The 12,706-nt window shown below is 41.1% G+C and overlaps 1 protein-coding gene across 1 annotated transcript in view; it reads left to right on the plus strand.

Annotated features, from left to right (window-relative positions):
- LOC105936328 (copine-8) overlaps positions 1–12,706 on the plus strand; it is a gene marked incomplete in the record, with an annotated part of 123,869 nt that overhangs the window by 43,716 nt on the left and 67,447 nt on the right. The window contains 1 exon segment of the mRNA XM_036148943.1: positions 8,337–8,423. Within this exon segment, the coding sequence (XP_036004836.1) occupies positions 8,337–8,423 (87 nt within the window).

Below are 12,706 nucleotides of genomic sequence, written 5' to 3' on the forward strand. Positions count from 1 at the left end.
CCTCTCACAGCACAACTGTAATAGACGTTCAACTGCAGCGCCTGCTTTCCTGATCACGACATATCTCTAGGCAGCAGGTTTGCGTGGCAGAAGGAAGGCCGTCTAGATTGGGTGCTTTTGATAAATTATGCAAACCTTATCTGACCAAAAAAAAAAAAAAAAAAAGCCACCGCCACAGTACAGCACTCATGTATAGGTGTCAGATGTTACAGGAATATTCCGTATTAAAACATGCAGTTGTAGATATTTTACAGTAAAAGCATTTTTTTTAATTTAAAGAATAGATGTGACAGTGGCACTAATGTTAAAACACACATACTCGGGCATCCAACACAATGTTTTTAGGACGGTAAGCTGCATCCTTTTCCTGTTTTTTGCTTATTTGTTTCGTTTTGACTCTGGTCACCTATATTTGACAGTTGCGGTTGAGGACTGCGTCGAGGACTAAAGGCTCCCATATACTTGTGCATTCTGTGCGCATGCTGTGAGCCGCGTGGACTCTCCACGGACATTTTATCCTTCATAGTCGAGCGTACCTATTGCCTACATTTCTTGTGACATTTATCCGTCTGAGCGGACGCTGCGGTGAGTCCGCCTTGAGTATGTGCTAACTCCGGGCGGGCATCCGCGGACTTATGTCTGTGCAAGTACGTGGGAGCCTTTAGGAGCTCCATAAATGGGTAACATTTTTCTGCCCCTGTGCCACTGCCCAGCCCGTCCTTTTCCTGGTTTGACCAAGAGATGCCCGAGCAACTGCCTGACATACTAATGCTCCATTCACGTTGTCTCTGCTCTACCTTCTGCTTCCAGGGAGTTCTAGAGAGGCCAGCACCTTGCAAACCAAATAAGCAATAATCAAAAGTTTTTATCGTCATTATGTAACTGTGATGAAATCTTTCGTTGAGATACTGGGTCACACATTACAATCAGGCATAAATCAAGACATTATGTTCAAGTTGAATGCAACAACAACATGTCCTGAGAAGCTAAAAGCGGGCAAATAGTCCTTGGCATTGCACAAGTCAGAAAAAAGACAGATAAGTCACTTTACAAAATGATGTAAAACATTGTGCAATTACCCAGTTGTACCAGACAAACTCTCATTGAGAAGTTAAGAAGTGTACGAATAGTCTTGAGCAAAAATTGAAGTATCTGAATTAAAGAACTGTACAATTTGCTTTGATGTCCTAACAAACACTCCCTGAGAAGCTAAAAGTGTGCAAATAGACATTAGCATGTGAGAGTAAATAATTATTTATCAGATTAAGAACCCGTGGAACCAGCAGCATGTTTGTAAACATATAAGCAGACCATGAACTGGGCTGGTGGTTTATTTGATTTTCACCAGGGAATGATAGCCCTCACAGCTTTGGCAAAGTAGCTGTTTTTAGGTCTATTAGTTTTGATTTAATGCTCCTGAATTGTTTACCTGATGGAAGTGGGTCAAAACCTTTCCTTGACTCCAGAAGCACAAACTATATAATTTACCTACTTATGCACTGCTCTGTGTGTTTACCAAATTAGGTCCAAATTATACCTGCCCTTTCTTGATATTTAACTGTCAGTAAGTGTATATGCCTTGAATTTAGAGTTAGTTTAAAAGACAAAGTAAGCTCTTTTTCAATTGTTTGTAAAACAGAGAGGGAGCCTTAAAGAAAAGGTAATTACACCTCGTGATTTCATAGCTTATAAAATTACCTTTTAACAGCAACAACTTCAAGCGGCTGGTATCTCTGACCTTTTCAGGTTTTTATGTTGTCAAACGTTGTTCTGCTCCTCCTTAAATCTTCGCTTCAGTTCAGTGAGATTTGCAGACATGCATGGCCTTGAGTGAGTCTAGGCTTTTTTTTTTCAGCCTTTCTGCTGGACAGTTCAGATTTTTAATGGGAATGATTATTCTGCCCCTGCAGTTGCACTTTATACTTTTCCGAGGAGGATGTAAATATTTACAGTGGCTGAATGGCGAAACACAATCATAGTACAGATGTTATCAGTGTGTACCTGCGTCATTTTCTGGCACTTCAGATTTTTCTGACTGGTTTAGGTGCATCAGGTGCATGTGCAATATTCTCACATTCCATTTGGTCTGTTGTTGCATAGAGATGCCATCTCTAGAGGTTGAGACGTTTCAAACTTTCCAGTGGTTTCTCTAGGCGATGCCGTTTTCTCGTTAACATGCAAATTCCAGTTGCTCTTTCAAAATGAAACCATTAATTGGATTATCTGTAACCCGAACGGGAACATCAGCAGTTTAGCCACGATCAGAAAGTAGGATCGCTACGGGAAGGAGTGGCTGTATGGTGTCTGAGACGAGGAAAAAGGAAGGCTGAGAAAGAAAATAGTTTGCGTGGGTGGAGTCCTGTCGCAGAATGAAACACGATAAACGTCTTTGTTTTGTTTTTCAGAGCTGGAATGTTGGGTTCACGCCTGGATCCTGGCAGGTCTTAATAGTTTCCTGAGCTATTTCCAGTCATTACACCTGATTCACCAGCTAAAATTGGCCTCTTCCTCTCCGGTTTTTAGCACAGGTGCCCCGCCACTCGAATGCTGAGCTGTGCCTTGGTATTTGCAGCCAGTCACGCTCCGCGCTCACACGTGCAGGAGATGTGTCACCCGGTCACATGGTGGACAGGCCCACTCCGAGACGAAACCAAAAGTGATGTGTGCCTCTTGCGCGTGCTCTCCCACATACAGCGCGGCCGAAGTGACACCGTGGGTATTTGAAGGCCGGTGTGTGCGCGGCGTAGCAGGTAGCCATAACAACCGGGATTTTGGGGGGATGGTGGCAGAGATGAAGGAAAAGACAGTTTTCCTCCAGGAAAAAGAGTCGCATTAACCTTTAATATCGAGTCTGCTCGCTCGTCTCGTGAACCCCGACGAGTCACCGGTCAGTCTGTTTAGTTTCACACTCGGAGGGAACGCAGCCTGCTACCAATGTTGATGTGCATGAAAAATGGATGACATACAGCGTTTCTATGTCTTTCTTTCCAATCAGATGATCCTGCTATTTCTGATTTGCTAACAAGGTTATATCAGGTGCCCTCAAAACAACCCTTACAGCCTCTAGATGGAAGTTTCTGCACTGACCAAGATGTCCCCCCCACCACCATTTTTACTACTTCAAGCACCTTTGCAGGTTGCTCAACCCAGCCTAGTTTATAGCCAGTTGGCTGGCTACCTCTCAGAAACATACAGAAATGTTCCCCCACCCTTAAAACAAGAGTATTATTGAGACTGTAATGTGTAAATAACAGCAGAAGAAGAAAAATGAGATGCGGGTTTTAATAGTTTTTGCTCAAAAAAAATATCAATAATTTTTTTTGGATAGGTCTTTGTCAGCTGTCAACAGGTTTCATTCCAGGATTGCCTCGAATCCCCGTTCCTTTCCCTTTTTTTTATCCAGTGTCCTGTCTAGCAATGTGGCAATAAGAATTGATGTCTTAATGCCAAATAGAGCTCGACAGATTTTGCTTTCACAAGTGGAGCAATCAGCATTCGCCGTAGTGCTCCGCTTGATTTATGCACGTAAATAGTTTTATTGTGATTCCTGTGAGGAGAATTTCAAATTACGTGGACACTACAGTGGGGAAGTAGGAGAGTAAAGGAAGAACAAGAAGAGAAAAAAACAAAGAGAAGAGGTGAAAGAAAGAAGAGATAAAAGGAAAAGAATGATGAAACGTCTTCCGTCTGCTTCATCACCTGGAAAGAGAGATGCAAAAGGAACAGCACAACCAACAGACATAGTGTAACAAATACAATAGAGTAACACCTTAATACCATTGCTAAATCATATGTATTATTATTTAAGCTGACATGAGTAAAGTGATACCTGAGAAAAGAAAGTGAAAGAAATGTCATCACATGCATTATCAGGACCCTGGTTCTTCCATTTGAATTGGAGTCTTTATGTATGATAGAATTCATCCGATTATATATTGTTTAAGTGCTTGAGATGACATTTGCTTGGACAAATGAATCAAACTAAACTTGTTGGCCAATGTGGCCTTTCTATCTTTGAATGGGCATATTTGCTTGACCGACTGATTTAAAGAGTTTGCTAATAATTACTAAATTAGGAATTCAAGTAGAGTCATACTACAAGGGGCACAAGACCGCTAAATTACATCTCAAATGTATCAGAGATTCCTGGTTGGCTGCTCCAGTTCGAAGAAGAACCTGGCGATTAGACGAAGAGCTTGAAGATGGATTATGAACAAAAATTCTGAGCGCTGATTGTCTGCTGACAGGAAAGGCAAAGAGCTCAGATTGTGTAGAGAATATGGTGTGGTTCAGTAAAATCAGCTCATTAGAAGGAAAACAAGGAAGTATAGTTGGTCGGGTTCCTGCTCGGGTTAGTTAAGCTTAAGGTTCAGTTAGACTCCACAATAAATAAATCATCCCATTGCTGTTGGATGTATGTGTATTGCCTCTCTGCCTGCTCATTGCCTCTATCTGAATGGTATTCCTTGAGTGGTTGTCTGAATGGAGTCGAGCATCTCCTAACCAAAAACCGCACGAGTGCTTTTTACAGCCCCGAGAGCATTTGTCCTAATAAGCATCATCCTTGGGTGAGAAACAGGCTTTTCAGTGACTCTCTCTTTCTCTCTCTCTCATAGTGTGTGCACATGGGGCCCTTGTTTTATTCTGTTTTCGTCAGCAGCTGTATAAAGCTGTTACTGTGGGCCTGCAGAGGGTAACGCTGTCTGAGATGATGGCAGGTGAATGATTGCTACCTCCCAGAGGGCCGTGACAATGAATCCTGTATGAAAACAAAACAAAAGGTGACAGCCTGAATGTCTTTTGACTATGCTTTATAACACTAAACTTTGAGATGAAATGAAACAAAGGTATACAGCACCTTGAAATAGTACTTTTTTCATCTTTTCCCTTGCAGATGACTGTCATCTGCCTCCATCTAATCATATCTTCTGCGTATTCTTCTGTCACATCAATTACTTTGGTGTCCTCTTCAAATCCATCCATAAATCTCCTCTTTGGTCTACCTGTAGGCCTCCTGGCTGGCAGTTCCAGCCTCAGCATCCTTCTACTATCCCTCCTCTGTACATGTCCAAACTAGATCGGTCTGGCCTCCCTGGTTTTATCTCCAAAATGTTTAACAGCAGCTGTCCCATCAGGAATGATGTCCTCATTTCTGATCCTATCCATCCTCATCACTCCCAAAGAGAACCTCAACATCTTCATCTCTGCCTCTATTCTCTTAGTGCCGCTGTCTCTAAACAATGCAACATCGCTGGTCTCACCACCGTCTTGTACACCTTTCATTTGATTTTTCCCAGTACTCTTTTATTCCACAACACACCGGCCACTTTTCCCCACCAGTTCCAACCTGTTTGGACACGTTTCTTCACCTCTTTTCCACACTAACCTTTGCTCTGAACTGTTGACTTTAAGTATTTAAAATCCACCATCTCCTTTATCTCTGCTCAGTGTAGATATAGGGATGGGTATCATTAAGGATTTATTGATACTCTTAACAATACTATATTTTATCAGTACCATTATCAATTCTTATTTTCTTTAATCACACAAAAGGGTAAAAAAATGGCAGAACAGTTGGAACAAATCAAAACGGAATAAAAGTACAAAAATAAATGTTTATAGAAATAAGGCAATAAATACATTATATAAATTACTTTATATATATTAACAAATGGCAAAAACACTGTATCTTGAATAAAAAGTATATTGTAGGGAAGAGGAATATCAACACTGACAAGACAGAAAATTATTAAAAACACTCTAAATTCACTCAAAACTAAAACAATGAACTCTATAAAATAATTTCAAGTATTAAATATTTTACCTGAATTCAAACTACATTTTTAATTTATATTATCAATTTTAACCAAAAGATAGCAGAGGCACCCACAGCGGGTGCTTGTGAATCAGTTCCGGGGAGGGATCTATTGAAGTGCTACAGTTTCAGAGAAAATGAATTACCATTTCCCGTTAAAGATTGTTTATGACATAGCATGACTCATTTTCAATGGGGAAACAGACGAGTCGGTCTCGTTTCTCTGACTTCAGGCAGTTTGCTGCAGCAGCGCGGCGAGGCTGACTGAATGGCCGCCTGTCGGTGCTTTCGAGGTGGGAGGGGGGAGTGCTGAAGGGACGGTAAACTCAGAGCGATCGGTGCTTTTACGTGTTGCCAAAGCCTCAAACAAGGCAGGAAAAAAAATCGCTAGATTCATTGCTTGTTGCTTTTGAATAAAAAAGTTGCTAGAGGGGTCTGAAAAGTTGCTAAATAGTTGGAAGCAGTGTTAATGAAAGTAAGGGAGATGAGCATGTGAGAACAGAACGTTAGCCCCTCCCACCAGTCCCATCGATGTGTGTGTTTCTTAAGGAGAAGGAGATCGGCAAAGCAATGTTGTTTGGATTGGAGTCCCTCCTTATTAATACCGTTAAGAGGACCGATAAGACTGAAGCTTGTCCGATGTGGCCTTGGGAGCGTTTTGATGCCAGGTTTCGTTACTAATCCCTAGTGACCTCACGGCTCCACTTGGGTCCCTTATTCATACACATGTATTCTGTCTTGGTATGGCTTACCTTTCCTTTCCAGGGCAAACCTGCATCCCTCTAGATTTCCCCCCAGCTGTCCCCTTCTCTTAGTGCACATTACAATGCCAGCTACAAAAATCTTTATCCATGGAGAGTTCTGGCTAACCTGATCTGTCAAGCTGTCCATCATCACAGCAAACAAGAAGGGGCACAAAGCTGTTCCTTGATGCAGTCACACTTCCAACCTGACCTCCTCTGTCACACCTACAGCACACCTCACCACTGTCTCACAGCTCTCATATATGCCCTGCGCCACTCTAACTTACTTTTCTGGAACTCCAGACTTCCTCATACAATACCACAGCTCCTCTCCGGGCACTCTGTCCCATACTTTCTCTAGAGCTACAAAAACACAATGCAGCTCCGTCTCACCCACCCAATACCCTCACTGCTGTCCTGCACCACTATATTGCATTTCTGCAACTCCAGACTTCCTCATACAATACCACCACTCCGTTCTCGGCATCCTGCCATATGCTTTCTCTAGATCTACAAAAACACAATGCAGCTCCCTCTGACCCAATCAGTACTTCTCCATCATTATCCTTAGAGCAAATACTGGCTTCCTAACTTTACCCTTATTTGAATCAGAATCAGAATCAAGTTTAATCACCAAGTAGGTTTGCACGTCCAAGGAATTTGACTTGGTGTTGATGGTGCAGACAAAAAATAAGAATACAGTAAAATAAAAAGTAAAAAGGATATATACACAGAAGCTATATACACTCAGTAAACTGTGCATTAATGTAACGCAGAAGCTTGTAAGTCCTGAACGGGGGAGAGAGACAGTGTCCAGTTTCACGGGCGGCTCTAGGCCTTGTTCATAAGTCTGGTAGCAGATGGGTAAAAACTGTTCTTGTGGCGTGAGGTTTTGGTCCTGATGGACCACAAGCCTCCTCCCAGAAGGGAAGTGACTGAAATAGTCCATGACTGGGGTGCGAGGGATCAGCCACAATCTTCTCTGCACACCTCAGAGTCCTGGAGGGTTCCAAGCCCGCAGTACAGAAACAACGGGCTATGCAAGGCCGTTCGTCTGCTCTGTGAGCAGACGAACCCTATTGTTTTTCGTCCGTTTTTGTATTATTTATACCTTGTTATTCTTCTCCGCTAAAACGCGTTGTGCGGCCCATGCAGACTTGTAACGAATCGATTGAATCAGATATCCGAGTACAGAATGTGCACCGCTACTCAAGCCCAGAAATTCAGACCCCTCAATAACTAGGGGGTAATTTTATTCTGCTGATTTACGCTGGCCAGAATTTATGGAAGCATTTATGTTTGCAGATAACGTGATAGTATTTAGTAGCATAAGTTAAGTGAGGGCTTTTTAATGTCAGGAAATACTAACACAGGGAAGCTAAATTGTCGTGGCGGCAGTGCCCAGCTATGCTCCAACACTTAGCCCTCTAGGCTGCAATTTATTCACTGATATGTACATTTGTTATCATTGATTTTTTTTTTGTTATTAAAAATTTGTTTTACAAGTTTATGTGTGTATCAGACAAATTAATCCAGTGTCACTATAGCCCTTAGACTCAAAAAGGTGTGTGAACCATGTTACCAAACTTTTTGGCAGGGCGACACTTGAGTTTAAATGTTTTATTCAGTATCACTTCAGTGGTGTTGTGAAGTATCTGATAAGTCAGATCAGATGCAGTGTCCAGTCAGCAACTGTTATCCAACAAAGAGATCATTTAAACTTAAAGATTAATTTTTATTGTGTTTTGATAGCTTTCTTTTTTAACCCTACCTAACAGAAAATTAATGTCATTCAACTGTGAGGATGGAGAGAAAGAAGAGAAGATGACAGAAGAAGAATCAGGACAGACAGGGGAAAGCGACAGGTTGGTCTGATATTAGGTGGAAGTGAGGGAACAGCTACTTCATCCCAAGCAATAATGTTTAAACATTATGTTTTGAAACTGTATTAAAATCTGTAATTTTTACAACTAATATATAATGCTTTATTGACCATATGACTTAGTGGAGAATGCCACAGACAAGGGGTGAAGGAGACAGACATGAGATCAGTGATAGAAGGGACAAGTGATGACATCAGGTAGGAATAATTACATTAGGGAGGAAACAAAAACCTATATACCATGATGGTTTGAATTTCTGATTACCATATTTCATCGTGTTCTTTTTTGGGAAAATTAGTGCAGGCAGACATGGTGAGTCAATCACCACAAAGGAAAATGTGGAACAGAAAGGTTCAGATGAAAGAAAGAAGCCGAGAGGACTAGATGACGAAGAAGAGGGAGAGGTCCAGATGATAACGAAAAGGGAGAAGAGGAGAGAGGTCTAGATGATGAAGAGGGAGCTTCAGAGGAGAGTGCTTAGACAAGACTTTATTCAGAAGATCCATCTATATAACCTTTACCACACAAAATGGCAGTACATGTAATGGTCCGGGTTCTGTCTTGGTTTTATGTTTATTATTTGATCAATTAGTCCTTTCTCCTGCCTCAGGTTCTGTTTTGGGTTTTGTTTTGTCTGGATTCTTGTTAGCTTGTGCACTGTTTAGTTTTCTGTTTTGGGTTTGCTCTTGTTCAATTTTTGTTATTGTTTATGTTCTTTCTCAGTCTTTGAGTTCTGTCTGGATCTCTCACTGATGCCTGGTTTGATTTCCTATTTTACACACCTGCTTAGCTCCGCCGGGTTTCTCATTACCTTTTCGGGTTTCTCATTAAATACTGCACATGCCAGTATTTAACCAGCGTTCAAGCCAGACATCAGTGCCACATCTTCTCGTGTGCCAGTCGGTGAGTCGTATCCAGCGCTTTTGGTTGCCTGTTGATCCTGACCTGTTTGTCTCACGGATTTCTGAGCCAGCCTGTTCCTGTTCTATTTGTCCCTGCCTGTTTTTGGACTGCCAGTCTGTTTTTTGCCTGACCTGGTTCTGACTATTGGACTTTGAGTTTTGCCTGATCCCTGCTTGAGAGTCTGTTCATCTGTGAACCGTTTTTGACCAGTTAGACTTTTGGACCTGCCTGTTTCCTGTTTGTTTGTTTTTTTCGGTCAGCCTTTAATAAATCTAATTATCACACATTCTGCTTGTTTGGCTGAATTCTGGGTCCTCAGTCTCTGGATCATTACAGTACATGGTTGAAAATGGCCCACAGAAAGCTTCTGATGACCCATATCCAAGATCAGAGAAGAGTAAGAGGTGTTTTTCTAAAGCACACTTTTTTCGTTCACTGTCTAATGGAGAGAAAGTTGAACGAGATTGGTTACTGTATTCCAAAAATACTAACAATGTCTATTGTTTTGCACGTAAGCTTTTTGGTGAAGCTAAAGTTCTTGACACATGCCTTGTGGGGGGTATAATAATTGGCGATGTCTTTCAAAAACACTGAAGCACCATGAAACCAGTAGTTCTCACATAAACGCTTATCTGATGTGGAAAAAATGCCATCTCGCTTATGCCTAGGTAAGACTATTGATAATATTTTAGCAAATGTGTCATGTTTTTTTAGATTAATTAAATCTACACAGAATTTTCACAACACAATTAAACTAAAGGTACAAATACTGTATGTTTTCTCATTATGTCACAGACCTTCATTTTCCATTAATACAATTTGTTACAGTCATGATTATGTAATATAGTTTAATGAGTAAAAATATAAATCTGTCTTTGTTTTAGAAAACAGAAATATATTTATTCAGTTCAACCATAAGACAAAGCATGTAGGTTTTGTGGCACTAGATGTTCAGTCCTGGTTGTGGTTCGGGGACTGGTGGGGTGAAAGCTGTCCTGTTCTGTTCGTCCTAAAATAAAGTGTTAGCAGCAAAACCTCGGTTTGATACTTGGGTGTCATAACGGAATGATACAGTGTTCACACAAAATGTATTTATCTAAAAGAAATCTTCTACGCTGAAATATCCACATTGTGCTGTATATGCGCACATGGCTTGGGGTCTCTGTTACAATCATTCTGGCAAATATGCTCAATTGGCTGAAATCAGGGAAAATGTCATGCAGGTGAGGCATCTAAGGTGAAAGTTAGTGATCAAGAAGGAGAGGAAATGAGGAATTGGAGGCAACAGAGGAGAGAATTGCAACGGATCCGGGAGAAGAAAACGAGCAAGAATCAGAAAATGTCTCTTTCTCTCTCGCTTCAAGTCGTTTTACATCAGCAGAGGAAAAATTAAATTTGTGCCGAAAGTTTATTTACGATATTAAATTGAGTGACTGTCTCTGTATCGATCGCGCAGTGCCTACAAACAGCGCTGCTCATGGAGCCACGATTGAACCGGTGACAAGCTCTGACGCGCATGACACGCCCACACCACTGCAGCCTCCGCTGGTGCTGGTGGGGATCAGTGGTGATAAACGCTGTTTCTTGACTATGCTCTCACACAGAGCTGTGATACTTTTCATTGTGATTCAGACAGGCACAGTTCATTTTACATTTTACATGCGTGGCTGAAAAAGTTTGGGTACCCCTGATTTTGGGGATCTAAATAATATTTAGCAGGTCACACTTTTCAGATCTTTATTTGGAAAAAGTTTTGAAAATGAACAAATTCAGCTGCTTTGGCTAACAATTTAGTCCATTACTACCACACTGTAGTAGTAGCACTGCATTACAGAGCTATGTAGATCTAAGTTATCTAATATTAATACTGTTTATGTTTTTGTTTATTGTATTAATTTGAGATGGCTTGTTCACTGTAAAGACTTTTCAAATTCACAAAAGTGGCTACCCAGTCATACATAAATGAGATGCAGAAATACAAAATGACAGAAAGCAAGAAACAAGTCAGTGTCAGGACTGATACATTCCTCAATGTGTCAATGAACAAACTGAAACCAATGGGTGAAAAAAATCAAGGAGTGAAACTAAATACATTTCAAGGAAATGGATCACAACAGGCTAATTTAACTGGAAGACTGTGGAACATCTGGAAACTCCACATCCATGGTAGAAGTCCAGTAATTTGTCCTGTCCTAAACATACTTCAGAGGAACATGTCCAACATCTCAAAGGCTCCAATTTTCTTCTCCTAACTTCTAACAGAACAGAAATACTCAGAACATGTCCTGAAAATCTTAGGAATGCCCAGACGTGGGTACTTGCTCTGTAGAACTTTAAATTAGCTCCCAGTTCATCTGTTAAAACCGGGATCTATCTTTAAGTCATCAGAGCATCTTAAATTCCCTGTTGTAATATTGCTTATATACAAAGACGCTGTTGCTACGGTATTATCGGGTTCTGCTAGGTGAAAACACATGTATTACTAGGCATAAATTCGGTACTTGTAACTTTAAAATCACTTTCAGAAACCTGCTCATTCTTGGCTGCAACCACTAATCAAAAAATCCCATCACTCCCAATCAGCACTCCTTTTTTTAATTCAACCAGAACAAGATCTTACTCTTTCCTAGGATTTACAAATCCATATCCGGTGGAGCAAGCTTTAGTAATCAGGCTCTGATGACCGTGGAACCAGCCCGATGACTGGCTCCCCAGGAGAAAACTTGTCCATACTGATTCAGGTTTATAGTATTTGTGAATTCTAACACACTAAGCATAATCCTGAACATTTGACTAAATTGCTACTTATTTCCCTTAAGTATTGGCCAGCAAAGGGCAATCCATATTTAGTGCTGAGCGAAATGACCTGAGGTGTGAAATGGTCTCAGATTGCTGAGTAAATGTTTTGTCTGATGACTTGCCATTCTCCGGGGCCTGGAGGAGCATTTTTCAGACAAATTACTCCCGCTGAAAATATTATGTGTACAGCCTGTATGGAGGGACTGGGGGTCAGGTTGAGGGGGGAAAACAAGGTGAATCAGACACAATTTGTGAAACAATTTACCTTCCTTGAGCCTTTACACTCTTTGTCTTTGTATAACCACCAAAATTCAATGCATCCCAACAGTGAAACATGGTGTTGGCGGCATCGTGCTGAGATTCCGTGTTACGAAATGTGCAAAAGTCAAGGGTTACGAAGACGCTTGCAAGACAATGTGATAAAAGAACAAGGAACGACAAACTCTACCCGGTCTCAGCCTTTTTATAGTTTATTTTTGACTCTTTCACATTCTAAAGTGCTCATCGTTTCACAGTCCTGTGTGTGAATACTAATTAGCCTATTCAGTGTCAGTTTAACAGAG

The sequence above is a fragment of the Fundulus heteroclitus genome, chromosome 17 (assembly GCF_011125445.2).
Source record: "Fundulus heteroclitus isolate FHET01 chromosome 17, MU-UCD_Fhet_4.1, whole genome shotgun sequence".
Lineage (NCBI taxonomy): Eukaryota > Metazoa > Chordata > Actinopteri > Cyprinodontiformes > Fundulidae > Fundulus > Fundulus heteroclitus.